We start from the raw sequence: 26,214 nt of genomic DNA on the forward strand, positions 1-26,214 counted from the left end.
GATACATGAGTAACACCATAATCTTACAAACTACAATTAACATTTTTGGTGTTATAATTTATATGTCCAATCAACATTGATATTTTATTAATGTGATATCTTGACTGTTAATATGTTTTTTTCTGGCTTGCTTTCCTGCAAATTCTTTTCTTAGGCCATCAAGATGTATACTTTTAGCCACTTCATTTGATATAATTAATAGTAATGATAATTTTTTTTTATGGTTTGTCTTCAGGTGTTTATTCGCGGTAAAGATGAAGAGGAAAATCTGAAACGGACACAGTTACACTCTCCCATCCTGAGTCCCGTAAGAGGAGGCAGGTGACTGGACAGCTCAGGTACTCTGGGTCAGGGGCCTTGGCCAGGGGCCCCGGGCCCGGGGCCTGGAGCCCTTCCGCAGGCCTATGGAGAGAGGCCAAACAGACAGCCAGCAGCCCACCCTCCCCTGAGTGCTGGCAAGACGCTGGCTCTCTCTCCCCAAGGGCTAGGGCACTTTCCATCAGTGTGACTGCCCAACACTTGTATTCCATCAAGAATGGAATACATGGTTTCTGATCTTGGTAATGACCACTAGCAACATTCACAGCATTTGAGGGGCCTGGGATTTAATCTGACTCATGGGATACACTAACGTTCAGAGGTCAGTGCTCCTCTTAGATACCATGGAAAACACAACCCCCCCAAGAATGGTAATATGAGATGTCCCCAGGCTTCCAGCAGCCCCAACAGGACCTTATTCTTAAAGCCCCAATCACCCTTACCTCAAGCGTGTAAGAAAGTTGCTAACTTTTGAACTACTTTGGTCATTTAAAAAAACAGCCTACACCCACATACTGTGTCCTTGAAGGGGAGGTGGGGGCTCCAGGCCTTCAGTGACACCTGACTCCCACAGCAGAGGATACAAGTTTGTTAATAATTTTTAATTTTAAGGAGGATCTTTCTTCTGATGTAACTATTACTGGAGCTAGTAAGAGTATTTTATAGGCTGTATAACAAAAGGAAAAATTTTTGATAGATTATTTCCAAATAGAAATTTTAGAACACGTGGAACTGATGATTCTTGTGGAATAATTTTTCTAAAGGCATGTGAATCTTGGCGTGCCTGGGTGGCTTTGGGCTCCACACTGGGTGTGGGACCTACTTAAAAATATAATAAAATAGGGGCACCTGGATGGCTCAGTCGGTGGAGCGTCTGCCTTCAGCTCAGGTCATGATCCCAGGGTCCTGGGATTGAGCCCTGCATTGGGTTCCCTGCTCAGTGGTGAGTCTGCTTCTCCCTCTCCCTCTGTGATCTCTCTCACTCTCTCTCAAATAGATAAATAAAATCTTTTTAAAAAAATACATGTAAATCTTGTAGATCAGTTTTATTTTGATATGAATTTAATTTAATTTTTTAATTTTTAATTTAATTTAATTTTTTAATTAAAAATTTTATTTATTTATCTGACAGAGAGAGACACAGCGAGAGAGGGAACACAAGCAGGGGGAGTGGGAGAGGGAGAAGCAGGCCTCCCACGGAGCAGAGAGTCCGATGCAGGGCTCAATCCCAGGACCCTGGGATCATGACCTGAGCCGAAGGCAGATGCTTAACGACTGAGCCACCCAGGCACCCCTAATTTAATTTTTTAAAAGATTTTATTTATTTGTTTGACAGAGATATAGAGCTAGAGAGCACAAGCAGAGGAAATGGCAGAGGGAGAGGGAGAAGCAGGCTCTGCACTGAGCAGAGAGCCCGATGCGGGACTCGATCCTAGGACCCTGGGATCATGACCTGAGCTGAAGGCAGACGCTTAACCATCTGAGCTACCCAGGCGCCCAAGATATGAATTTAATTTTAAATGTAAATCATAAGTTATTGTAATTTTGCAATTGTAAAATTGTCACTGGTATGATAGTTACATTGTGATGTTTCCTTTGACATTTCTTGTAACTTGTGGAGGGTGCACAAGAAATCTCAAGTGACTTCAAACTTTAATATATAGTAATTGAAGGTGTCTGTCTATTCATTCTATCACTGCATCTTCAATTACAAGGAAAAATTAATTTTAAATTGTTTTCATCATTAATAATTGGTTCGTCTGGTCACATGAAAATGGTGTTATTTTTTATTTATAAGCTTATGGGTATTTGATTTGCCATGTTGCAGAAGTTTTCTAAACTCTTTGGAGAATTCTAAACTCTAAATTCTAATAATTCAAATAATTCTCTGATTTGCTTGATTTCAGTGTTCACATGTGTGCTTTTATTTTGTAATAATTCACTGACAAAGTGTATTGCCTGAAAAGGAGCAGTTCCCATTGTAGCTCTCAAAGATTTGTGCAAAAATCACAAAGATGGGATTTGGGGAGTATATGGGAACCCCCACAACAGGTCCCAGCACTGGCCTTGTGTAGAGCCCCTTTCCCTTCCTTTTGCTCTTGCCACCACTGCTGCTTCTCCAATGTTCTTTCTGCCGTTGCTGCTACCAGTCTGGGCTCTGGTCTTTTTTGGCCACCTTGGGGCCCTGAGACTCCCTGACTGCCCTGAAGCGTGAGCATGTGACAATTCCTTGGTGCATGACCCCTGCTTACTGTACTGCTTGTCCTAGTTTATCTCTTCTGCTCATGCACATGTCCCATTGGACTTTATTTTCAAAACACAAGTTCAAAGATAAAATTGTTAATAATTTCAAGTTGGTGGTCCCAAAGCATAAGCCAAGTGTGGGGACCTTCTGAGGGTGAGACTATGTGCAACTACAGGGTCCACATCTTGAAGTCCGTCCTTGTGGCAGGTCCCACCTGTGAGACAAGTAACCCTTTTCCTTGCGCCATACACTCTGGCAGACCCTATGATATTCCAGGTGTCACTGATGAGAAAAGATGCAACGTGGAACAAGCCCCAGTGAGAAAATTACAATGCAGACCCCTGGGGTTTGGGAGCAGGGTCATGTTATCTACAGCAGGAACTACACATCTTTTGAAAAACAGCTCCTGGTGTACTGAGCCCTGATAGAGATAGAACTCTTAGCCATGAGACACCAAATGACCATGCTCCCCATCATGAGTTGTGTCCCCTTGGACCTGCCAAGTCAGAGTTGGTCAGGATCAGCAGTAATTTCACATGTGATGAACTGTTACATCTGGAACCAAGCATGAGCAAGATCAGAGGGCATAAACAAGTGCATGAAAAGGTAGCCCAGACTCCCATATCGCTTATCATGGTTACTGGAGTACCCAAAGGAGGAGGAGAAAGTCTAAACTTGGTTTATGGCTAGAACAGCTTGGTATATTGGTGCTGGGTAGAAATGGATGGTGGGTTGCATTACAGCCTCACTCAGGACTGGCCTTGAATGACAGTGGTAAGAGAAAACCATCCTAATGGGCAAGACTTTGATTGGTGCACCTGACCAAAAGGTAAGGGAGGTGGTCTGAGGTTAGCATATATATGCATTCAATGATAGTGGTGAATGGCCTTGGCTGGCCCCATCATGAGTATGGAAAGAAAATGACTGGAAGATCGGAAATAGGGAGGTTTGAGGTAGAGGCAAAAGAATGGACATGCAAGAATAGGCACAAAGTGTGAAGATCATTGTGTGACATATTTATGCTCACCAGAAAGTAATCACCATGGATGTGGCACTAAACAATAAATTAGACAAAATAGCTTGGTCAGTTTAGGTTAGCCACCCTTTGTCAGTGGCTACCTAAATGCTGGCATGGCAGACACCTCACTCTCAAAGAATGTCATGTGAGTACAGGTGGGATATCAGAAGTTTGGATCCCAGCTGATATGCATTGAGCAATCACAATTTTTTACTATTATAAAGAAAAGGTTATATTCTGTCACTTTGAAATCTAGTGTAACAACAATTAACTAAGCAGTAGTCAGATCTCCAAAGTTCCTCTAAGCACTCAAATTTTTGACTTAAATGTCAGTCACCATTAATAGCCTTTGTTTATTGACTGTCTACTACGTATTACTATGTATTTCCTAAGGTCTGTCTAAGGCTTGATTTTTTTTGTTTGTTTTTTTAAAGATTTTATTTATTTATTTAGTTGACAGGGTGAGAGAGAGAGAGACAGCGTGAGAGGGAACACAAGCAGGGGGAGTGGGAGAGGGAGAAGGAGGCTTCGGGCCAAGCAGGGAGCCTGATGCGGGGCTCGATCCTAGGACCCTGGGATCATGACCTGAGCTGAAGGCAGTCACGTAACCAACTGAGCTACCCAGGCGCCCCGGCTTTATTGTTTTTAAGAGTACTAAAATTCCTTGTTTACCTGGCATCCCAACTTTTTGGACTGAAAAATATGAGTCTTCTTCATGTACAGTTATTAAAGTGAGAATAGAGATTGTATTGTAGTCCAAGCATATAAATAAGTTCTAATCAGCAAAAATAAAGAGCAAAAATGAGCTTCCATGAGCAGAAGCTGAAACCCAGCAATGACCTTTTGAATTTCTCTTATGCTTGGGAATGAGTAATCCCTGAAGGATTAGAGTGAAAGATTAAATGCTAGATTTTAGAAATCAGCCATTCCAAGCATAAACAAAGCTTTCGTCATAGCAGTTCAGTATTTATGTGCGTGTCTGAACATGCTGAAAAAAATTATCAAATTATCAAAAATGTTGAGAGTCTTGTTAAGGTTTTTTTTCTTTAAAGATTTTATTTATTTATCTGACAAAGAGACACACGGAGAGAGAGGGGAATACAAGCAGGGGGAGTGGGAGAGGGAGAAGCAGGGAGCATGATGCAGGGCTCAATCCCAGGACCCTGGGATCATGACTGGAGCAGAAGGCAGACACTTAACGACTGAGCCACCCAGGCGCCCCTAAGGTAGTTTTTTTTTTTTCCCCCAAAGATTTTATTTATTTGAGAGAGAGAGAGAGAGAGAGCACAAGAGGGGGCAGGGTCAGAGGGAGAAGCAGACTCCCCGCCGAGCAGGGAGCCCGATCTGGGACTCTATCCTGGGACTCGATCCTGGGACTCTGGGATCATGACCTGAGCAGAAGGCAGACGCTTAACTGACTAAGCCACCCAGATGCCCAAGGTAGGTTGTTGTTGTTGTTTTTTTTTAACTAGCATTAATTCACTTTATTTTTTGTTAGGTAGTTTTAAATGATGGGTATCAGAAAGTTATTGACAAGACCCTGATACCTGTTTGGAAATAATTTAAATGTTCACAGCCTGTAGCTTGTGCACTAGATTCACGTAAACTGCATTCTGTAGATTTTAGTAAGTTGTACTCAACTTAGAGACAGATGCTTCTTAGCTCCTTGTAAATATAATGCAGCACTAGACCTTGTATTTGGTATAAAATAATTAGTATAATTATTTAAATATTAAAACTAAGGTTCTAAACAAGTTGATATACTGATTATCAGTAGCATAATTAGCCATAGTAAATTTAACTTTAGCTATTACCTTTAGTCATGATCAGTTTGAAATCATATTCTGTGAGACCAGTAGTTCTCTCTTATTGCCAATTAATTGGCTTCAGAGCTTCAGGGAACTCACCTGGGGCCTTCCAGTCACCAAACAACAGTAATGTAAGGTCCAAAAATGGGCTGCTCTTTGCTAACAGCACTTCTAAGATTCTTTTTAATGAGAATCTCTTTTCATAGGAAAGCAGGTAGTTCGTTGATCTTTTGTCTAGCTTGATGGGTGTACATCAGTGAACAAAATAGACAAAAATTCCTGCCTTACTGAGCTTACCTTTTACTGGCAGAAGGTAGACAATAAATCAGTAGATGATATAGTATATTGGAAGGTGGAGTATATTATGGAAAAAAGAGAACAAGGAGGGGGAATAAGGGGGGGTAGGGAGCCACAGTTTCAAATAGAGTGGTTAGACCCACTGAGAAGATGATAGAGCAGAGACTTGGCCCTGGTGAGGTAAGAGTCATGTGCATACCTGGGGGATGATCATTCCAACAAGTGCAAGGATCTTGAATCTGTTTTCCTTGTTATCTTTTATTTTGCCAATTTCCTCTCCTCGTGTGATTTGGTACTGATGGGAAATGAGAAATAATATTTGAAGTTCTGATTAATTTAGAAATGTTGACTGCCAAAGACCTATTGTGTTTACTGGTCTCTTTCACCATCCTCTTCAGCTCACTTTGAATTTCTTCATCCATAGGTCCTGGTAGAGATACCTAACATGAGGTGGTGAAGACTAGTAATCACATCTCTTACTGGATGGAGTTAGAGAAAGGGCTGGGAAGTCAAATAAGAAAAGAGATCCAGGGGCGCCTGGGTGGCTCAGTCGTTAAGTGTTTGCCTTCGGCTCAGGCCATGGTCCCAGGGTTCTGGGATTGAGCCCCGCATCGGGCTCCCTGCTGGGCGGGAAGCCTGCTTCTCCCTCTCCCACTCCCCCTGCTTGTGTTCTCTCTCTCGCTGTGTCTCTCTGTCAAATAAATAAATAAAATCTTTAAAAAAAAAAGAAAAGAGATACAATTTCAGTGTTTCCCTTTATGAAAGTCCTGCTTGTTGCAAAGTTTGGCATATGAAAGAAGGCTCCCAGGACTCTATTCAATGCTGGAAACAATAGTTAAAAGAAAAAAAAAGCTCAAAAGACAAAATGAAATAATTTCATTTTTTTCTATTTCACACATTTTAAAGTTAAATGGATATAGTAGTAGTTAATACAGTTATAAAACCTAAAATAATAGTTCTAGAATAATTTCAAATTCTGGATACTTAAGGAAAAAGTTATTAGCATTTCACTTTTCTTATATTAACTCCAATTTCAAAAAGGGTCCTATTGCTCTCACTCTTTTTACAAGTATTGTGGTGGTAGTGCCAAGAGACATCAGGTTATTACCTGTAGGGTCAGGCTCTATTATGAAAGTGCCTTGAAAAGTAAAAAGTGTGCTAAACAAACATAAAGCACCACTGTTGTTCACTAGGTGCATTGTGGCTCCTTTTAGAACTATGGCAAATATTTAATAGTGCTAGGAGATAGACAAATACGTATTCATCCATTATGGAATATGTATTTATCCATAATGAAAACCAGACACTTTAAGCTTTAAGAGAAGTTCACTTTATTTTTTGTGATGGGCAGTAATTCAGCTTCTCTGTGCCTCAGCTCCCTCATCCGAAAAGTGAGGATAAAATAGCACTTACCTTTGTAATTATGTATGGTAAGGGATGTTAACTAGACTTATCCTGGTGATCATTTGGAAATATACTCAAATATTGAAGTGTTATGTTGTACACCTGAAATTAACTTTAAAAAAAAAGATTTTTTATTTGTCAGAGAGAGAGGGAGACTGAGCACAAGCAGGGGGAGTGGCAGGGAGAGGGAGAAGCAGGCTCCCCACTGAGGAATGAGCCCGATACTGGACTTGATCCCAGGACTCTGGGATCATGACCTGAGCCGAAGGCAGACCCTTAACCAACTGAGCCACCCAGGCTCCCCTGAAACTAACTTAATGTTATGTCAATTATACCTCAATAAAAAAAGTATTTTTTTTACCTGCTTTAAGGGTTAAAGTGAGAATTAAATAGTATAATTTGTGCAAAGAACAAGAACAGTTTCTGGCACACAAGGGCTCAAAAACTGAAAATTGTTATTAAATTCACAAAAATACATACAGTGGAAGAGCATCTCGGAGTTCTTCCATTGAGATCTAATGTAAAGATACATCTCTCAGGATATCACGTAAACTTTTGATTTTACTGTCAGAATCAGCCATGTCAATTTATTGGGTTGGTCATCTCATGGACATTTATTAAAACCCTCATTCTCTGTTAGGTCTCATGCCTGGGAACTAGTTGATCTTAATCTAGCACTCTATTTTTCACTGAAGGATAAAAGTTCACGGCGTTATTAAATCTCAAGTACATGCCAAGTCTTTGGAAAGGTTACTGTCAGGAACTAAGAACGCCTTGAAAGGAGACCAGATCAGGTAGGAAGGTGGGAAGGGCTGGGCATTGTGCCCGGACTATGAGAAGAAGGGAGCTCCTGGCCTCGGCCTATTGAGTGGCATTTAGACTCCCCCTGGCATGATTTCTAGCCGGTGGCTGAATAGGATGCAAGAGTTGTCTGCCCTCTTTTTGAGTTAAATCACGTGCTTAAACGTGAAGGTGGCAGCGGCCAGGGCGCCCTCCCTTCTCCGGCTGAAGGCTTCATCCTCATGTGTTCTGGCCACATCCTCCTCCTTGACGCGGATCACCTAGCGCTCCCAGGAGAAGTGGGGCCTCACCTGCTGCAGGTGTCCCAAGGTAGTCCGGAGGCGTGGCCGCACCGCCACCCCGCCCCTCCGCTCCTCCCCGCAGGGAGCCGCGGCTCCGCGGCGCGAGTGCCGGCAGCCGGGAGGTCAGCGTCTCGGGTTCTGGGGCCGGCTGGCCAGGCGCCCGGCCAAGGGCACCCCTGGCGTCGATGAGGCCGCGCCTCCTCCCGGAACTGACCCGCGCGGCTGGGCGGGAGGAGCGGCAGGAGCGGCAGGAGCGGCAGGAGCGGCAGGAGCGGCAGGAGCGGGGCTATCGCCCGCCGCGGGCCATGGAGGGCCTTCTCGCAGGCGAGGTGGGGCGCCCGGAGCCCGGGGCAGGGCCGGAGGACGCGGCGGAGGAAGCGGTTCCCCGAGTGCCCCGAGCCGAGCGGCCTCGGGGCTCCTGGGACTCCTGGGAGGCGGAGGAGGACCCGGCGTCCGGCGAGCCGCGCGACGGCCGGACGAGCCGCACGGCGTCCCTGGTGAGCGGGCTGCTCACGGAGCTGTACAGCTGCGCAGAGGAGGAGGAGGCGGCGGGCGGGGGCCGCGGGCCCGGGGGTCGCCAACGGCGCCGCGACAGCCTCGACAGCTCCACGGAGGCTTCCGGCTCCGACGTGTTCCTGGGCGGCCGCGGCAGCGCCGGCGACTCGCGCGTGCTGCAGGAGCTGCAGGAGCGGCCGAGCCAGCGGCACCAGATGCAGTACCTGCGGCAGAAAGGTGAGCGCCGCGGCCGGGGGACTCGGGGGCTGCCGGGAGTCCGACCCCGCCGCGTCCGCGGGCGCTCCAGAGCTCACCTGGGCGCCCCTGGCTGAGCCGCCGAGCGCTCAGATGGTACGTTTGGGGCGTCTCCTCTGACCCAACGATAGTGTCCACAGTGTCCCCAATTTATGACTAAACTTAGTTCTTATTGCCCCCCACCCCGCCCCCATTCCCTCTCGAGTTGTCCGGTGGAACCTCAGTGGGTGGGGGTAGTAGCGGCGGGTCTCTCCTCACCCCGCCATGTGTTTGCGGAGGCCCAAAGGGAGGGGCAGTCCACCTTCTGACTTCACCAAAACCGCTGTTAGGGCAGGTTTGGAGTTTCTGATACGTGTATCAGAAGTTACCTGGGGGGCGTCCGGAGAAGAGAGGCGACTCCTGCGGCGGCTGATTTTTTTTTTTTTCTTTCCCCTACTCCGCCCTCCCCTGGCTACAGCACTAGGATAGTGTTTCACTAGTGAGGCAGAATAATTCGATAATGCAGTTTCTAAGCAGAGCGGATGAATTCCATTTCTGCCGGCCTGTCTGGTTTCGGGAAGCTCTAGGTGGATTTTCCTTCCCCCCGTCGGTGGAGGATTAGTGGAGGGTCCTACTGTGTTGGCACTATCACAGGATTTGACTGCTGGTACCTTCAGTTGGAAAGGTCGATCTGAAAATGGCCTTGCTTTTGGTGGGGCAGAGGCTAATTTGGTATTTCTTTCGTTATCAGACTCTGATGCTCACGTCCTAATTGAGATTCCCCCCCCCCCAACTGTTCATAATAGTTTGCCTTTCAGGCACTAACACAGTTACTACAGTTGCCTTTTTTATAGGTATATCAAGACTTCAATTTACAGAATGAAGTGGGATGTGGAAAACATGCTAGGTCACCATAACAGTTCTTGAATTAATGTCCTTGTGCTAAATTACCAGGAGAGGGAGGAAGGAGAGGATACTATAGAATGGTCTCCTGTCTCCTAATTGTAATCAGTCTAGCTGGTGCCAGCGAGGGGGAAAACACACACACGCCAGAAAAGGAATAAATCTGTCAGCTTTCTCAAATCTATGTAAACAGCTTTCAACTTCCTCTTTTGGCTTCCTAGCAAAGGTTTTTTTTTTTTTTTTTTTTTCCCCCAGCTGATTGTTACAAATGGCTTACACCTTCCTCCCCCTGCCTGGGACTTTGCCTGGAATAGTGCCATTTCATTTTATACAGTTATTTGGCTGTTCTCAGTGTCTTGTTTATGCCAAGAGTTCCGTAGGGCAATAGTTCTTTCAGAATCCAACAAAGTCGATTTTGAAGAATTATGATTTGGCTTTCTGTTTTTACAAGACTGTTCACTTTTCATTACTGAGCAAATTCTGGGGATTGGTAATTTCCTTTTGGAAGAGGAAATTTGGCAAGCTAAATTGTAAAGAAGAGGTAACAGCACAGCTTTGCACATGGATTTCAAACCAGTGACCACTCTATTAATTCATAAGACCTCTAAGAGTCTGTTTTTTCTAAGTCTCAGTCTTCTTGTATGGTTAGTTGCCTGCTAACCTTTTCTTTCCTTTAAGTGAACCCTCTTAGAATGAACAAAAGTGCCATATTCTAACAGTCTTACACACAGACACCCCTTTATTGATGAAGATCATTAGAATACTAAGAATAAAGAAACAGGTTGGAAGCACCTGAAAACAGCTGCCTGCATAATTTCATAGTTTATTAGATTACTTGATTTTTTTCAGGGTCAAAAAATGTCCCTGCTAACATAATGCTTAGTAAGAATTTCATATAATGCAGATAACTGGTGTGTTAATTCACTCTTCTCTCTATTAGGAATTTCGCTGTAGCACCTATTTAAAGATATTTAGCATATGTGGGTCCTTCATTTATGTGAGGCGTGAAAATGATTTCTCAGGAAATCTTGGCTCCTCAGCATTTTCATAAAGGCGGTGGACTTTGAGGTCAGAATGGAGCTGAGAGCCTGCCACTCTTCATTCCTAGCTGTGTGACCTTGGACAAGCTTTTTAACCTTTCTGTGTCTCATTTTCCTCACTTACAGATGGGGATAATAATAACATCTAACCTGAGAGAGGGCTGTGGTGATAATTATATAAGTTAATGCCTGTAAAATGCTCAACAAATGTTAGATAGTATTTTTATTGTTATCGTATACACCAGAATGCCTTAGAGAGGAGGTTGTCCACTCCTTGTCAGTTGATGGTCTCACTTTTGCTCATTTATTTAACACTCATTTAACAGCAAAAGTGGCTGATGTGGTGGGGCATACAAAGATAAAGGAGACCTTATTTCTGTCTTCAGGACAGAAATACATCAGCAGATATTGCTGTAGAAGACATTTCTAAACTCACCTCTGAAGATTTTTCCCATATTGGACAATACATAGAATTCAGAGAATCACAGAGCTGTAGGTACCTAACAGTCACTAAAAATGACTCTTTTTTGGAAGAAATCTATAATGTAAATGCAAGATGATGATATTCCTACCCTTTTTCTTTCTGGAAGGAAAAATTTTCAACATTCAAATAAAGGCTCTTCGCTCTGTGGAAGGAATCTAGGAACGAACAGCCTCTGATCTCCTCTTGTAACTTGTTTCCATATGTAATTGTCCTTAAAGCACAAATATTATCATTTAATGTAAATGTGCTCTTCCCACTATATACCACCATGTTTAAACTCAAGGTAAGAGAAATAACTGGCCTTTGTTCTCTTCCTCATAGTAATCCCTTATTCTTATTTTAGTGTTCTTTATATTGATGTTTATAAAGAGTATTCACATTTGTTTCTCAGAATAATCTTGTATGCTAAGCAGAATTTGAGACTCAGAGCACTACCTTGCCTAAAATCACAAAGATAGTCGCTTGGTCCAAAGGGAGTTCTTTTTTTTTATTTTTTTATTTTTATTTTTTTAAATTTTATTATGTTGTGCTAGTCACCATACAATACATCATTAGTTTTTGATGTAGTGATCCACGATCCATTGTTTATTTATTTATTTAAATTTTATTATGTTATGTTAGTCACCATACAATACATCATTCGTTTTTGATGCAAAGGGAGTTCTTTTTAAGGTCAAATGCATTTTCCATGATGTGGTCAAATACGACTGCTGTTGAAGGACCCCCCTTGCACTTGCACTTCTGTTATACAGACCCCCAAAGTTCATTTTCTTTGATCTCTGGAATTTTTTTTTTACTTTCGAACACTTCTTTTCTTTTCTTCTGGTCCCTACTAGTTTTTCCAAATCCCCTTAAAAATGAATGGATCCAGAGGTGCCTGGGCGGCTCACTTGTTAAGCGTCTGCCTTCGGCTCAGGTCGTATTTCCACGGTCCTGGGATCGGGCCCCATGTCAGGCTCCTAGCTCAGCGGGAAGCCTGCTTCTCCCTCTCCCACTCCCCCTGCTTGTGTTCCCTCTCTCACTGTGTCTCTCTCTCTCAAATAAGTAAATAAAAAAATCTTAAAAAAAAAAAATGAATGGATCCAAATCCCACCCAGGACGTTTAATGAGGGCCTAGCCAATGCCAGGTTGAATGGAAGCTTCTTGCCTGACTGGCAGGTCACACTGTAGAGACTAGTGATAATATCAAGTGACAAATGGGTGGCTGGATTGCTTAGTTGGTTAAGTGTCTGCCTTTGGCTCTGGTCGTGATCCTAGGATCCTGGGATGGAGCCCTGTGTTGAGCTCCCTGCTGAACAGGTAGCCTGCTTCTCCCTCCCCCTCTGCCCCTACCCCCACTTGTGCTCTCTCTATCAAATAAATAATAAGTTCTTTAAAAAAAAAGTGTGACAAACAGAACTCCCAAATTGTAATGATTATTCGTATAAAGATTGTCAATAGTTTTGATTCCCAAATCTTTTTTCACTTGTGGAAAACAACTGTTGGGAATATTAATTTTATGAATGTAGAATTATCCTTAATTTATCTGTTTAAAGGAAATGAATTTTCTATAATATTTGAAAAATTGCTGAGTTTCTAAAATGAAATATTGTACCTAATAGTCAAGCTATTGGAAGACTGTATATTTAAAACAAAACCAATATTGCTATATTCATCTACATTAGAAAATGTGGTTCTATTATTTACTTTTAACTGATCATGTACAAACATGTGAGTGCTTTTAAAAATATTTGTTATCAGCTATTAGGTTTATCATTGATATGACAGACTCAAAAGGATTCTTTTCTTATAAGCTTACCATCTGAGCACTTTAATGATACAAAATATACATGCCAATTTTCAGCAATGGAAGGTAAATTTGTAACCAGAGCTAAATAGGACAAGAGTCTTTGCTTACATGTTGCAAGTAGCTTCAGGGATGAAATTTATCTTACAGTGTTTGTTTCCGTGACAGGACAGGAAATGGGTAAGTGACTTATTTGATCAGAATATCTCAGCTGGGTGCGCCTGTGTGGCTGAGTGGGTTAAGTGTCTGCTTTTGGCTCAGGTCATGATCTTGGGGGTCATGGGATCGAGACTCCCTCCTAGGCGAGTGGGGGGAGTTTGCTTCTTTCTCTCCTTCTGCCGCTCCCCCCCACCCCTGCTCCTGCTTTCTCTCTCTCAAATAAATAAATAAAATCTTTAAAAAAAAAAGAATATCTCAGCTGAATACATACACGTAATCCTGGGTGAGAATCCAGAATTACCTGGTTTAAATGGATATTCTAGATGTTTATCCTATGATTAGTATTATATTGGAATTTGTATTCCTCTCTGGGTATTTATTTTATTTTTTCTTTACTGATAGACACTACTGAACTGAAGACAATCCTTCGAGAGCTAAAGTACAGAATTGGCATTCAGTCGGCAAAGTTACTCCGGCAGCTGAAGCAAAAAGACAGGCTTCTGCACAAAGTACAGAGAAACTGCGATATTGTGACTGCATGCTTGCAGGCTGTGTCCCAGAAGCGAAGTAAGTGCGGGAGTGCGGGTTAGCCCTTTTGCCACATGTGTCTGGAATGTTAGTGGAGCTGAGCCAGTAGTCATGTTTTTGACTATATTGCAAAGTTTTAAATAGAAGCTTATAGGATTGGAACTAAGAACTATGAACAACTCAGTTTCGTAGTCTTTCGGTTGCAATGTATAGGTCAAGTCTGATGTTACAAACTTAGTTTTATTATTCTGGATTTGAAGCAGCACTTCATTTTGACAATGGTTATTTTTACCTGATGCTAAACAATGACTAAAATCGTTATTTTTAGAATGACATCAAAGAGACACAACCTAAAAGACATATCTTTGTTTTCTTATGCTGTGTCACTCTAATAAGTGCATTAAAAATTGACTTAGAAGGACACTTTTGTAATAGGATCTTACAACTTGCTTTGAAATATAAAAAGGACAAAATATTTTAACAAATGAAATCTGTCTCAGGGGTCATCCATTCATAGCTAAGAGCTGCGTGGTTTGTTAATTGAGTTAAAAATGTTAAATCCCTGATCCATGTTAAATTCTAGATACAAAAGCTTGTGAATTAATTTTTAAATTCTCCATGCAGTAGTTTTATGTTTTATTCTGCTAACATGTCCTTATTTTTGTTTTGTATTCTTTATTAACATGCAGCATGGCAGAACAGTATGTTCAGGTATGGCAAATAGAGGTACCAATGATGCTTTGATAAAATGCCTGTGACAGCTTTTTAGGTGCATGTGCAAGTTAGTTGCCTTACTTTGTTTCTTTACCCTGTCACATTTTATATATAAAGTGATACCTTTTACAGTTTTTTTTTTTTAATTCCAAGTTAAGATGTGTTTGTTTTCATAAAGCAATTTTCAGGGCTTCATTAGTTTCAGATAATAAAAGGAATGGCTTAAATTCTGCTTATTATTAAAAGTAAATACCATGTTTTCTTCCTCCTGTTTTATTTTACCGCTTTTTGTTATCCCCAAATTATTATTCTTGCTGTTTACTAAAGAAGGTTTCAAACTAATGTATATTAAACAGAATGTTGCTTAATTATATAATGATATAATGGTCCATGCAGAAAGCAGGGGTGTCATTGAATAGACTGGTTTTGAATAGGGTTTTCTCCAGAGCCAGGCACTTGTCTGAAATAGCTAGAAAAGGAGAATACAGACGTAGATGGACGTACACATCTACGTATATTTATATATGTCTATCTACAAAAATTAGCATGTGTTGTAGGTATTTGATATTTTTCCATAGATTCTGATGGATTCCCAAGTGTCTAGTAAAAATGCTGTTATTTTCCCCTTTTATTTTGAAATAACTTGATTTTTCTGTCAACTGTGTTTTCATCTATCCATTATTATTGTTTGTACCGGAAGCACAAAGTGGTAAATGCATGGAGTTTGGATGTGTGGGAAAGTCTAAGGGGGGATGGAACCAGTGTAAGGAGACAGAGAGGAATGTCTGACTGGCACAGGATCAGGGGTTGATAATTACCAGGGACTCTGATAATCGTTTAGAGTTTAAATTTACTTGACTGGTAAAAGGACTGGCATTTGTGTCTTTTTAGAAAAATGTGTTCACAAGCACCTAATTCAATTTGTGAATTTGTGAATGCAGCCTTCCTATGTATTTTAGAACTTATCTCTTTAAATCTAGCCACGATTTTGTATTTCAGAGAGTATGGGCTTAATGCCTTTTAACCTTGGGAGTTCAATGATCACCTTGGTAATAAGACTTAAAACTAAATGGAACAGAATGTTTTTTGTTGAATTAAGAAATGACAGTGGATCAGATTTATCATTCTCATCATATGATATTATATTATGACATAGACATTGTTCAAGATTTGACTGAATAGTTATTTCTCCAGAGTTTAGATGTTTTGTGACTGTCTGATTCTTGTAGTTGCACATTTTGCCTCTTTCCTCAAAGTCAACTAATAGATACATTTGATTAGAATTCTAAAGAATTTAGATTTCACTATTTTATACTGAATAACTGAGCTTTCATTTTAGTAGTGATTGGCAGTGATGCATTTAAGAACAACATGCGTGTTGATTTCTTTGTTTTTAATATGCAAAAGTCCAGATAACCCCCATTACCCCCTCTGTATATGGATCCAGTGCTTATAATTCTTTCCATAAATGATGTTCCCCCTTCCATTACATGTTATAATATAAAACTATTTTAATCTTTAATTAAAATGGGTCATTTCTTGTTGATACACCAAAGGGGATGTAGTGATTTCATAAGTAAGTGTGGATTATGAGCCAAAATGACTAGATCGTTTTTATTTTGAACATGTATGATGTAACTGCCTGGATTTTATAGTTTCCTATACCAAGCCTTATGGTAGAATCCCTTTATTTTAAAACAGGGATGGGGTTAAGAAGAGCAGGATCGCTATTTGCCTTCTAGAAATGCAGATTTTCTCCCTATATTTAACTGTCTAAGGATAACCATGGTATAACCAAGTTAATATTAATAACAAAATTAATGATAAGAATGAGAGCAGTGGTCACTGTTCATTAGGTACATGGAGTTGTGCAGGAAAATCCACCTCCCGACTTCAAGACAATGAGAAGAATAAGATGAATATTTGGCCAGGAGTTTGATTCTGATGTTAAGATTTCTAAGTGATTTGCTTATCTTATGGTTTAACTATTTTTTCCTGAAGACAGAAGGGAGGCCCTTTTAATTATCAGCATTTCCTAATTTTACAGTTTTCTGCATTGGTGTAGTAAATACTTAAGTTATTTATGCTGGTTGCGTTTGTGAAATGGTAGTATAAGTCAAGTGATAAAATTTAGCTGTCGTTGGAAAACTGTGGTAAGAGAAAAGAATGGAAAAAATGTGAACATTCATGGAAGTATGGTCTTTATTTTAGCCTTGTCAATAAGCACAAGAATTTTAAACAGCTTACAGCCTCGTTTGATTGATGTGTCTACTCTGGCATCTTGAAAATAATGAGATTAAATCTTGCTATCATGAATGCCTGGCAGACACTAACACTTGTCAAATGGTCAATGGGCCTTGTTCCTCTTTTCCTGTGGTTGTCTTCTCTAGAATAGTACCTTGTTCTCTGCTGCAGGAGAAGGAATTTGTGTGGCTCTGAGTTTGGTGGCACTGACAGTCAACATTTCCCGCTAAGAAACAATTCTCTGTGTTTTTAAAACAAATTATAAAAGTAAATATTTGCATAAAAAAAGTAAATGTGCTCAACCAGCCATTCCACTCCTAGAGAATTGAACATAGGAATGTTCATAGCAGCATTATTCATAATGGCCCCAAAGTGAAAACAACTCACATGTCTATCAATGGATGAATGGATTAACAAAAGTGGTATATCCACATAATGGAATAGTATTCAGTCATAAACAGGAATGAAGTACTGATTCATGTTACAACATGGATGACCCTTGAACACATTATACCAAGTGAAAGAAGCAACACACAAAAGTCCATGTATTGTATGCTTCTATTTGGAATGTCCAAAAGAGGTAAATCCATGGAAATCGAAAGTCGATTAGTGGTTGTCAGGGGCTAGGTTAGGGAGAATGAGGACTAACTGCTAATGCTATGGTTTTTTTACTGGGGTAATGAAAATGTTCTGTAATTAGGTAGGGGTGATGGTTACACAATTTTGTGAATATACTAGAAATTGCTACATTATACAGTTTAAAAGGGTGAATTTTATGGTGTGTGAATTATATCTCAATAAACAGTGTTAAAAATAATATACTTCTTATGGAAACTTTGGAAAATACAAAATTATAAAAAGAAGAGGAAAAATCATTTTCTAAAGATAATCTTTTTATAGTTCTAAATATTTATTCAAGTGTTTTTTTAAAGATTTATTCATTTTATTTTGAGAGAGAAAGAGAGGGAGCACGAGCAGGGGGAAGGGTAGAGGGAGAGGAAGACAAGCAGACTTCCCACTGAGCAGGGAGCCCGATGCTGGGCTTGATCCCAGGACCCTGAGATCGTGACCTGAGCCAAAATCAAGAGTTGGGCGCTTTAACCGACTGAGCCACCCAGGTGCCCCTCAAGTTGTTTTTTATACAAAGTTTTTCCAAAGTCAGTGTACTAAATAACATTTATGTATCCTGCCTTTTCATGTAATATCACAAGCTAGTGCCATTGACATAAATTATCCGTAAATAGAATTTTGAATGATTAATGTACTGCTTTTCAGTCTATCGTTTTGTTTTGTTATAACAATGTAATAGTGAAAAATCTTTCAGTCATGAGTACAGAAACACAACTTAAACTGATTTAAGTGAAAAAGGAAATTGATTGGCTTACGTAATTAAAACTCCAGGGATGTGGCTTCGGGTGTAACCAAATCAGATACAGCTGTTCAAATAGTTATCTTTAAGACTGATTTCATCTCTTAGCTGTGCTTTCCTCTGCATTGAATAACACCAAAATGGCCAAAATAGCAGCTCCAATTAAACAACCTTACCTGAAAGAATGGATCTCTTTTTCTCTTTTTCCATAGAAAGTTCCATAATAACTTTCCAGAAAGTTCCATAATTCACTTTCCTTAACCTAGCTGGGTCACCTGCTCACTAAAAATCAATAAGTATTTATGTGTGTAAGAAGCTGGTAAAGTGATAAGTACTATAGGAAATTAAAAAAAAAAAAACACAGGTAAAGGCAGATTTGGAGTGGCCAACAATTGGTACTAATGTTGCCAGTCTTTTAAATTTTAACTATTCTATGAGTGTTTGTTTAGTATCTGTGTGATTTTTATTTTCATTTTACTGATTACTCATGTGGTTCAGTACCTCTTCGTATGTTTATTGGCTGTTTGTCTCCAAAGAAAAGGATTGTCTACTTTTTCTTATAGATCTGCAGGAGTTTTTAAAGTGTTCTGCATATGAAGTTATTTATTTTAGATAGAGAGAGGAAGTGCAAGCTGGGGGAGGGGTAGGGGGAGAGGGAGAAAATCTCAAGCAGGTTCCCTGCTGAGTGTGGAGCCCAACACCAAGCTCCACAAAGGGCTTAATCCCAGACCCAGGAGATCATGACCTGAGCCAAGAGTCAGATGCTCAACCAACTGAGCCACCCAGGTGCCCCAAGGTCTTTTACCTCTTTGCTTAGGTTTATTCCTAGGTATCTTATGGTTTTTGGTATATTTACAGTTTTCTGTGTAGAGGTCTCACATATCTTTTACTAGATTTATTCTTAGATAGTTGAGGTTTCTTGATGCTATTTTAAATTGGTATGTTTTAAAAAATTCATTTTCTATTTGTTCCTAATACATAGAAATATGGTTGTTCTCTGCATATTGACCTTATATCCAACACTCTTACTTTTTTGTTGTTGATTCTAATTAACTATAAATTCTTTTGTATTTTATATTTTTTGATTTTTGATTTTATTTTTTAAAATATTAGAGAGAGAGAGAGAGAGAGAGAGAGAGAGCACAAGCTGGGGGAGGGGCAGAGGGAGGAGGAGAAGCAGACTCCCTGCTGAGCAGGGAGCCCAATGCGGGGCTCGATCCCAGGACTCTGGGATCAAGATGAGCTGAAGGCAGATGTTTAACCGACTGAGCCACCCAGGCACCCCTATTTTATTATTTTTAAAAGATTTTTTTAAGAGAGGGGAGGGGCAGAGGGAGAGAGAGAGAGACAAAATCTTAAGCAGGCTCCATGCCCAGCGCTGAGTCTGATGTGGGGCTCAAACCTGAGCCAAAATCCAGAGTCAGATGCTTAACTGACTGAGCCACCCAGGGGCCCCAAAGATTTTAGTTTCTTTTAAGTAATCTCTACATCCAATGTGGGGCTCAAACTGACATCCCTGAGACCAAGAGTCACATGCTCCATTAACTGAGCCAGCCAGGTGCCCCAGTAAATTCTTTTGTATTTTTTTCTTTTGTATTTTTTTAAAGAAGATAACCTTTATCATCTGTGAATACTGTTAGTTTTATGTCAGTTTTCATTACCATTCTTTCATTTCTTGTTCTTGTTTAGTTAGGACAAGGATAACCTCAACCTGGTTATGACCTCCAGGATAATGTTGAATAGAAGTAGTGATAATGGGGTGAAATTTTTATCGGAGGTACAATCTCAGAGGGAAAGTTTTTTTTTTTTTGCCCTATCATTTCCCCATTAAGTACAATGCTTACTGAAAGTTTTATGTAGAAATCCTTTATCAAATTAAGGAAATTCTCTTGTTCAATTTGCTAAGACATTGAACTTTATCATATACTTTATTGCCATATTGAGATAATATGTTGAATGTTAAAACAACTTTGCATTCCTGCAAATATCCTGAGTCATGAGATACATGTACATATATATACATACATATGTATATATGTGTATGTATATATTGCTGGATTTGATTTGTTAATATTTTGTTGATGATTATTATGGCTATGTTCATGAGTGACAAGCCTATAATTTTACTTTCTTATAATGCTCTTGTCAGGTTTTTGGAGCCTCATAAAAGAAGTTTCAGAATGTGCTCACTTTTTCCATTCTTTGGAAGAGACCATGTAAGACTGGAATTATTTCTTTCATGTTTGATAGAACTTGCTGATAAGGAGAGCCTAGGTGGCTCAGTTGGTTAATTGTCTGCCTTCGACTCAGGTCATGATCTCCGGGTCCTGGGATCAAGCCCCGTGTTGGGCTCCCTGCTCAGCGGGGAGCCTGCTTCTCTCTCTCCCTCTGCCCCACCTCCTGCTCTTTCTCAAATAAATAAATAAAATCTTAAAAAAAAAAAAGAATTTGCTGGTAAAATATTTGGGCCTGAAGCTTTGTAAGAAGGTTTTAAATTATGGATTCAATCTAAAAAAATAATTATAGGCTTATTTATATTTTCTATTTCTTCTTACATCAGCTTTGGTACATTATATAGAATTTGCCCATTTCACATAACTTTTCACATTTATAGGCAGAAAATTTTAAAGACTATTTTTGGGGTTTCTTTGGTGTTTCAGGATATTAAAACAATTTCACTGATTTAAACAGGAATTCGATTACTACTTAAATTATCTTTTATTATAGAATGTATCATCATAAGAAGAGCATTCTAACACATATATGTGTTAGAAATAAATTAAAAAAAATAAAGTCCTATGTAAGTGGATATCTACCTACCAAGACTGAGTAATAATTACTAGCACATTAGAAGCTCCTGAGTGCTCCTCCCTGGTTGAAATTACCTCTCTTCCTCACATCTGTGTTAATCATTCCCTTAATTTTCTTTATAGCTTTTCTAACTCTTGTATACATTCCTAAACAATGTATAGTTTTGAGAAACTGAGTGGCAAGCCCAAGTCTGGTTGTACAGGGAAAGGGTAATTAATGTTGCCTCTGTTAGACAAAGGCTCCCCAAAGATAAACCAGTCTCTGGGTCACAGCCTGATGTTGGGTTCTCCTGAGAATGCACAGGACCCCCTTCTGGGGAAGCCAGGGAGCAAGGTTATAAACGAGTCCTGTGGCATCTTTTGCTGAGTGATCAGCTAAGTTGGGGGAGTGGCCTGCTTTTTATTTTTGATTCAAAGCTGACCACCGTGGCCTTGCTCTTGCTTGTATAAAGTAGGTCAAAGCAGAACACTTTTGTGGACATGGAAGGGAGGAGAGAGTGAGTGCTTTGTCAGCACATTGTGAGATAAACAAGTACAGATGAGAATGTGGACCTACTCTCCTAGGCATTCTGTCCTCGAGTTAGAAAGATGGTCCAGTAGCAGGAAGGATCTTGTGTTGACTGTCACTTGCTACACTCTGGACTGGTTGTGCTCAGTCTGGTGCACAGCTCTTACCTTGGGATTTCCCTTCCCTCTCTTTGCCTCTCTCCTGTGTTGGAACTTTTGTTCCCTATGTCCTATGTTTTCTTCTTTCCTGATTATTCTTTTTACATCGGTGCCCATATCCCCTTGACCAAGAGTGCCTGTGAAGTAGAATTTTGGAAATTGTGCAGGAATGAAAATGTCTTTATTAGATCCTCACTTTGACAACTCTGTACTTGCTCTGTTGACTTCTTCCCTTCTTGCTCTGGAGAAGTCTGAAGACTTTCTGATTCCTCATCCTTTGTCCTGGATTGTTTTGTTTTCTTCTTCTTTGAAAGCTTGTGGAATCTTCACTTTCCTTGGTGTCCTGAAATCATCATGTTCGTAATTATGTTGCTTGGTGTGGATCTGTTTTCACCCATTGTGCTGGGCGTAGATAGACACTTTCAGTCGGGCAACTTACATCCTTCAATTCTGGAAAATTTATGTGAATTATTTCTTTGATGCTTTTCCTCCCTCTTCTTTTTCTTCTTTCTGGAATTCTATTTTTTGGCTGTTGGAACTTTGGGACTAATTCTGTAATATTTTTTATTTTCTTCATTTCGGTCTCTCTGTTTTTGGTGGGTTTTTTGTTTGTTTTTTTTGAAAGATGTATTTATTTATTTTTATACAGAGAGCGTGAGTGTGCATGAGCAGGAGGAGTAGAGGGAGAGGGAGAGAAAACTTCAAGCAGACTCTGTGCTGAGTGTGGAGCCTGACATGGGGCTCGATCTCACCACCATGAGATCGTGACCTGAGTGGAAACCAAGAGTCTGACACTTAACTGTGCCACCCAGGTGCCCTTTTGTTTTTGTTTTCTGGTTTTTGCTTTACTTTCTTGGAGACTGTCTCAACTTTATTTTCCAATCCTGTTATTGAGACCTCTTTTTTTGTGGTTCTTATTTGAATGTTTGTTTTATATATATATAGAATTCACAGATTCATATATTTTCTTATTGCCTTAAGGATATTAATGATAGAGACTAAAACAGACAAACAGAAAACAACAATTTGGAGTAAAGAGATTATACAGGGAGGAAAGAAACTTTCAAAACTGTTATTGTATTTAGAGTCTTTTCTCAGATATCTAGTAGTCCTTGGCTGTCTGCTTATAATTAAGTGTCGGAGTCTAAAGTAATGACTTGGGACTCTGAGGTGTCCAGTAAGACTTATTGATTTTGAGCTTCACTGAAGAGTCACCTGGATGGGCCCCCAGGTAAGTATCTTCAGGTCTTTCTTTTGGGATTGCTCAGATTCCTCAGGGAAGAGTGCTGACCTGCTTGGACGGTGAATGTCTGTGGGGATAAGAGCTGGGGTCTCTGCATTCAGCAGTCAGCATGCAGGTGGTCGCTGAATCCCTTTGTTTTAGGTAAGGTACTCACGCTCAGTTGACTCTCCAGCAACTCCTACTTTAACCTTCTTTAGAAATGAAACCTTCCAACTCTTGTATAGATGGGAGAGGAGTAATTGCCCAGCCTCACGAAGTAGAGGAGAGGACCTAGGGAGGCAATTGTTTCTCAATGGCTTTCTCCACGTCTCCTTATTAAGCCTCCTCAAGAGCTGGCTGCCTATCTCTGAGAGTGTTTTGGGGAATATGTGGTGTAATAAAGCTTTGCCCTGTCAATTTGGGATTTGGCTTTGTAGGATCTGCCAAGTCAATTTCTGCTTGTCCATGTGCTTTTTCAGCTTCAAAATTCTGGTGTTGTCTGTTTCTTTTTTCCCTGGTCCTTGGAGGTTACAATAAAAATCGCCTTACTGTGTTTTTAGTGGGGACCAAAATTACATGCAATTTTTTTTCAGTCTTTCTTCATAACCCAGATGTGCACATTCCTTTTTTATGAACTTACTTGTTTTGATAGGTGAAAAGAAATCAGCATTTTTCCCCAGTTTTACTGAGATATATTTGACATATAGGGAAGTTAGCATTTAAATTAAGATAGATTTGCCTTACTTATATTTGGAACTTTGTGGCAGAATTGTGAATTTTGGCACAGTTTTGTTAATACTGATAACAGATTTAGGTATGTTTTAATATATAATTCTCAGCTTGGTCTGCCCTGAAATAACCTAGTAAGGATTTCACTAGATGAAATCCATGGGATTGTAATTACTTACAATATTTTTAGCCACAGTTTCCTCTCATTTCCTTTAAACTCTTTAGTGTCTTGCAGCTAAGGATTATTTTTTTCTGTTTTGTCCTAATTTGCTTGTTCTTATGCATACTGCAAGTTTGTATGATATTTGAAACAGTAATGGCTTTTGAACCTCCAACTTCTGAGAGATTCTCGTGGCTTTGAAAAAAAAAAAGCAGTAGATGTTTCTTGTGAGCCTTTACAAAGGGAACTGGCTTTTATAAAAAAAGTCTGAATCTCAAAGTTGTAATCATTTAGAGCCAGAAGAGAATTTAAAGCTGATTTTTACTTACTTCCAACCTTATGGTTGAGCAAGGTGAGGTGTGTGGGAGTTGGGAGCTTTGCTAAAATTCACTCAGCTGGTTGGTGACTCGGGAGTTCCCTGGTTGGTATCCTTGCTGTCAATTATGACAAAAGAAAAATATATATACAGCCAGCAGGGGGAGTTCTCATTCTCTTTTAAGCTTGCTTGCTTGCTTTCTTTTTTTTTTTTCTTTTAAGCTTTCTTAAGAGCAGTATTCAATTTATGTTCTCTGTACAGTAGACCTCCCTTCTCCATGAGCAGTAGGTTCCAAGACCTCCAGTGGATGCCTGAAACCACAGATAGTACTGAACCCTCTATGTACTATATTTTTTACTATACATCCATACCGATGATAAAATTTAATTTATAAATTAGGCACAGTAAGAGATTAACAATAATAAAACAGAACAATTATAACAATATACTATAATAAAGGTTATGTGAATATGGTCTCTATCTCTCTCTAAAAATATCTGATTGTGCTGTACACTTTCTGTGATGGTATGAAATAATACAATACCTGTATGATGAGATGAAGTCAGGATATGACACATCAGGAGTATTATTTGCTTCTGGAGCATGGTTGACTGTGGGTGATGGAAAGCGAAACCAGATAAGGGGGAACTTCTGTGTGGTCTGGGCTTGAATCCCACTTCTGCCACTTACTGGATGTGCAATCTCATGCAAGTTTCTTAACACCCCTGTGCTTCAGTTTTCTCATCAATAAACAGGAGATGATGATAATACCTATTTCAGAGGGTTATTATGAGAATTAAGTGAGTGAAAGTATGTAAAATGGTTAGAATAGTGTTGGCTATATTATTTACTATTATGCCCATTATTGTGGGAAGGTTTAGAGACTGCCTTTTCCATCAGCATTTGGATACTCGCCTTTTTAAGGCAACTGTGAAGGTTGCTAAAGCTCCTCATATTTAAAAAAACCAATGTGGGGAGGGGGGTGCCTGGGTGGCTCAGTTGGTGATCCCGGAGTCCCAGGATCGAGGCCCCACCTTGGCCTCCCTGCTTCTCTCTCTCCTCCTCCCCCCACTCATGCACACGTGCTCTCTCTTATAAATAAATAAAAAAATCTTAAAAAAGACCCCAGTGGGATGGGGTTATTGGAGGAGGAGACAGCAAACAGTCATCATTAAGTTTTTTACATTTTTTAGCTTTTTGGGAAAGGAGAGCTTACTCTTCTCCAATAACATGCAAGGGGAGTGTTCCTCTTTTATGTGTTTCGATTGGAAAGAGGATATGTAAACATGTTTTGGGGCACACATTATATCTGAAAGTAGGCAACTGCCTGTCTGCAATAGGAGCAAAGATGAGAATCACCAAAATCCTCCTTGAAACATCTCAGAGAACTAGGATCAGAAGCATGATAGACATGTGCCATGCGGATGAGCATAGGAGGGGTGGGGAGACATTTCAGGCAGAGATAATGGTGCAGACTGTGAGAGCATCAGGTATTTGGGAGACATTTAGTACTCTAGTGTTACTGGGTATAAAACTGGAGGCTGGAGGCCAGTGGCAGAGCTTGAGGCTGGAGTTTACATGGTGTCCTCTAGCACCACTGCTGAGCACCAGAGTGATGTTGGATTTTTATTTCAAGGGTCACTTGGGCATGAGTGAGGAGCCCAGGCCAGAGAGGGTGAGTGGACATGAGGAGTCTCGGGAGGAGGCTGACGCAGTAGAGCAGTAGAATTGGGCCCTGAGAGAAGGAGCCCTGGGAATGGAGAAAAGGCAGTGAGGTATTTAGGACCGGGAGGGTGGTATGAGAGGAGGAGGAACCGGTAAGGGGGGGGGGCGGGGGGGGCATCGGTAAGTGCTTACAGCTGACACCCCTCAGGGGCACCACGTGGGGGCTGCTAGGGAGGAGTGTGGAACGGCTAGAGCACAGAGGAGCCCACAGAGGAGAGCCGTGTGGGAGAAGCTGGTGGAGGACAGAGACAGTTTCCCGAAGATGCAGTTTTAGCTTCTAGAGAACAGTTCTCAAGAACTACAGTACAGCACCTGTGGCGGTACATGTAATTACTATAGAGAAGTCAAATACGAAAATGATTGGAAAGGGCATTGGATTTTGCCTTTTTAAAATGATGGCGAGGAGTGTCCGTTTCAGTCGAGTGGTGGAGACAGAAGACACATGACACTTGATTTAT

At 40.5% G+C, this 26,214-nt stretch overlaps 1 protein-coding gene across 1 annotated transcript in view; it reads left to right on the forward strand.

Annotated features, from left to right (window-relative positions):
* The first annotated feature begins 8,323 nt into the window (after positions 1-8,323).
* Positions 8,324-26,214, forward strand: part of TBC1D30 (TBC1 domain family member 30) — a 75,715-nt gene continuing 57,824 nt past the window's right edge. The window contains exons 1-2 of the mRNA XM_028110813.2: positions 8,324-8,904; positions 13,676-13,840. Coding sequence (XP_027966614.2) covers positions 8,358-8,904; positions 13,676-13,840 — 712 coding nt within the window. The 5' untranslated portion in view covers positions 8,324-8,357. The remainder of the gene's footprint in view (positions 8,905-13,675; positions 13,841-26,214) is intronic.

This window comes from Eumetopias jubatus, unplaced genomic scaffold (genome assembly GCF_037043125.1).
Source record: "Eumetopias jubatus isolate StellerSeaLion01/CBP00866 unplaced genomic scaffold, mEumJub1_p1.0 scaffold_8, whole genome shotgun sequence".
NCBI classification, from domain to species: domain Eukaryota; kingdom Metazoa; phylum Chordata; class Mammalia; order Carnivora; family Otariidae; genus Eumetopias; species Eumetopias jubatus.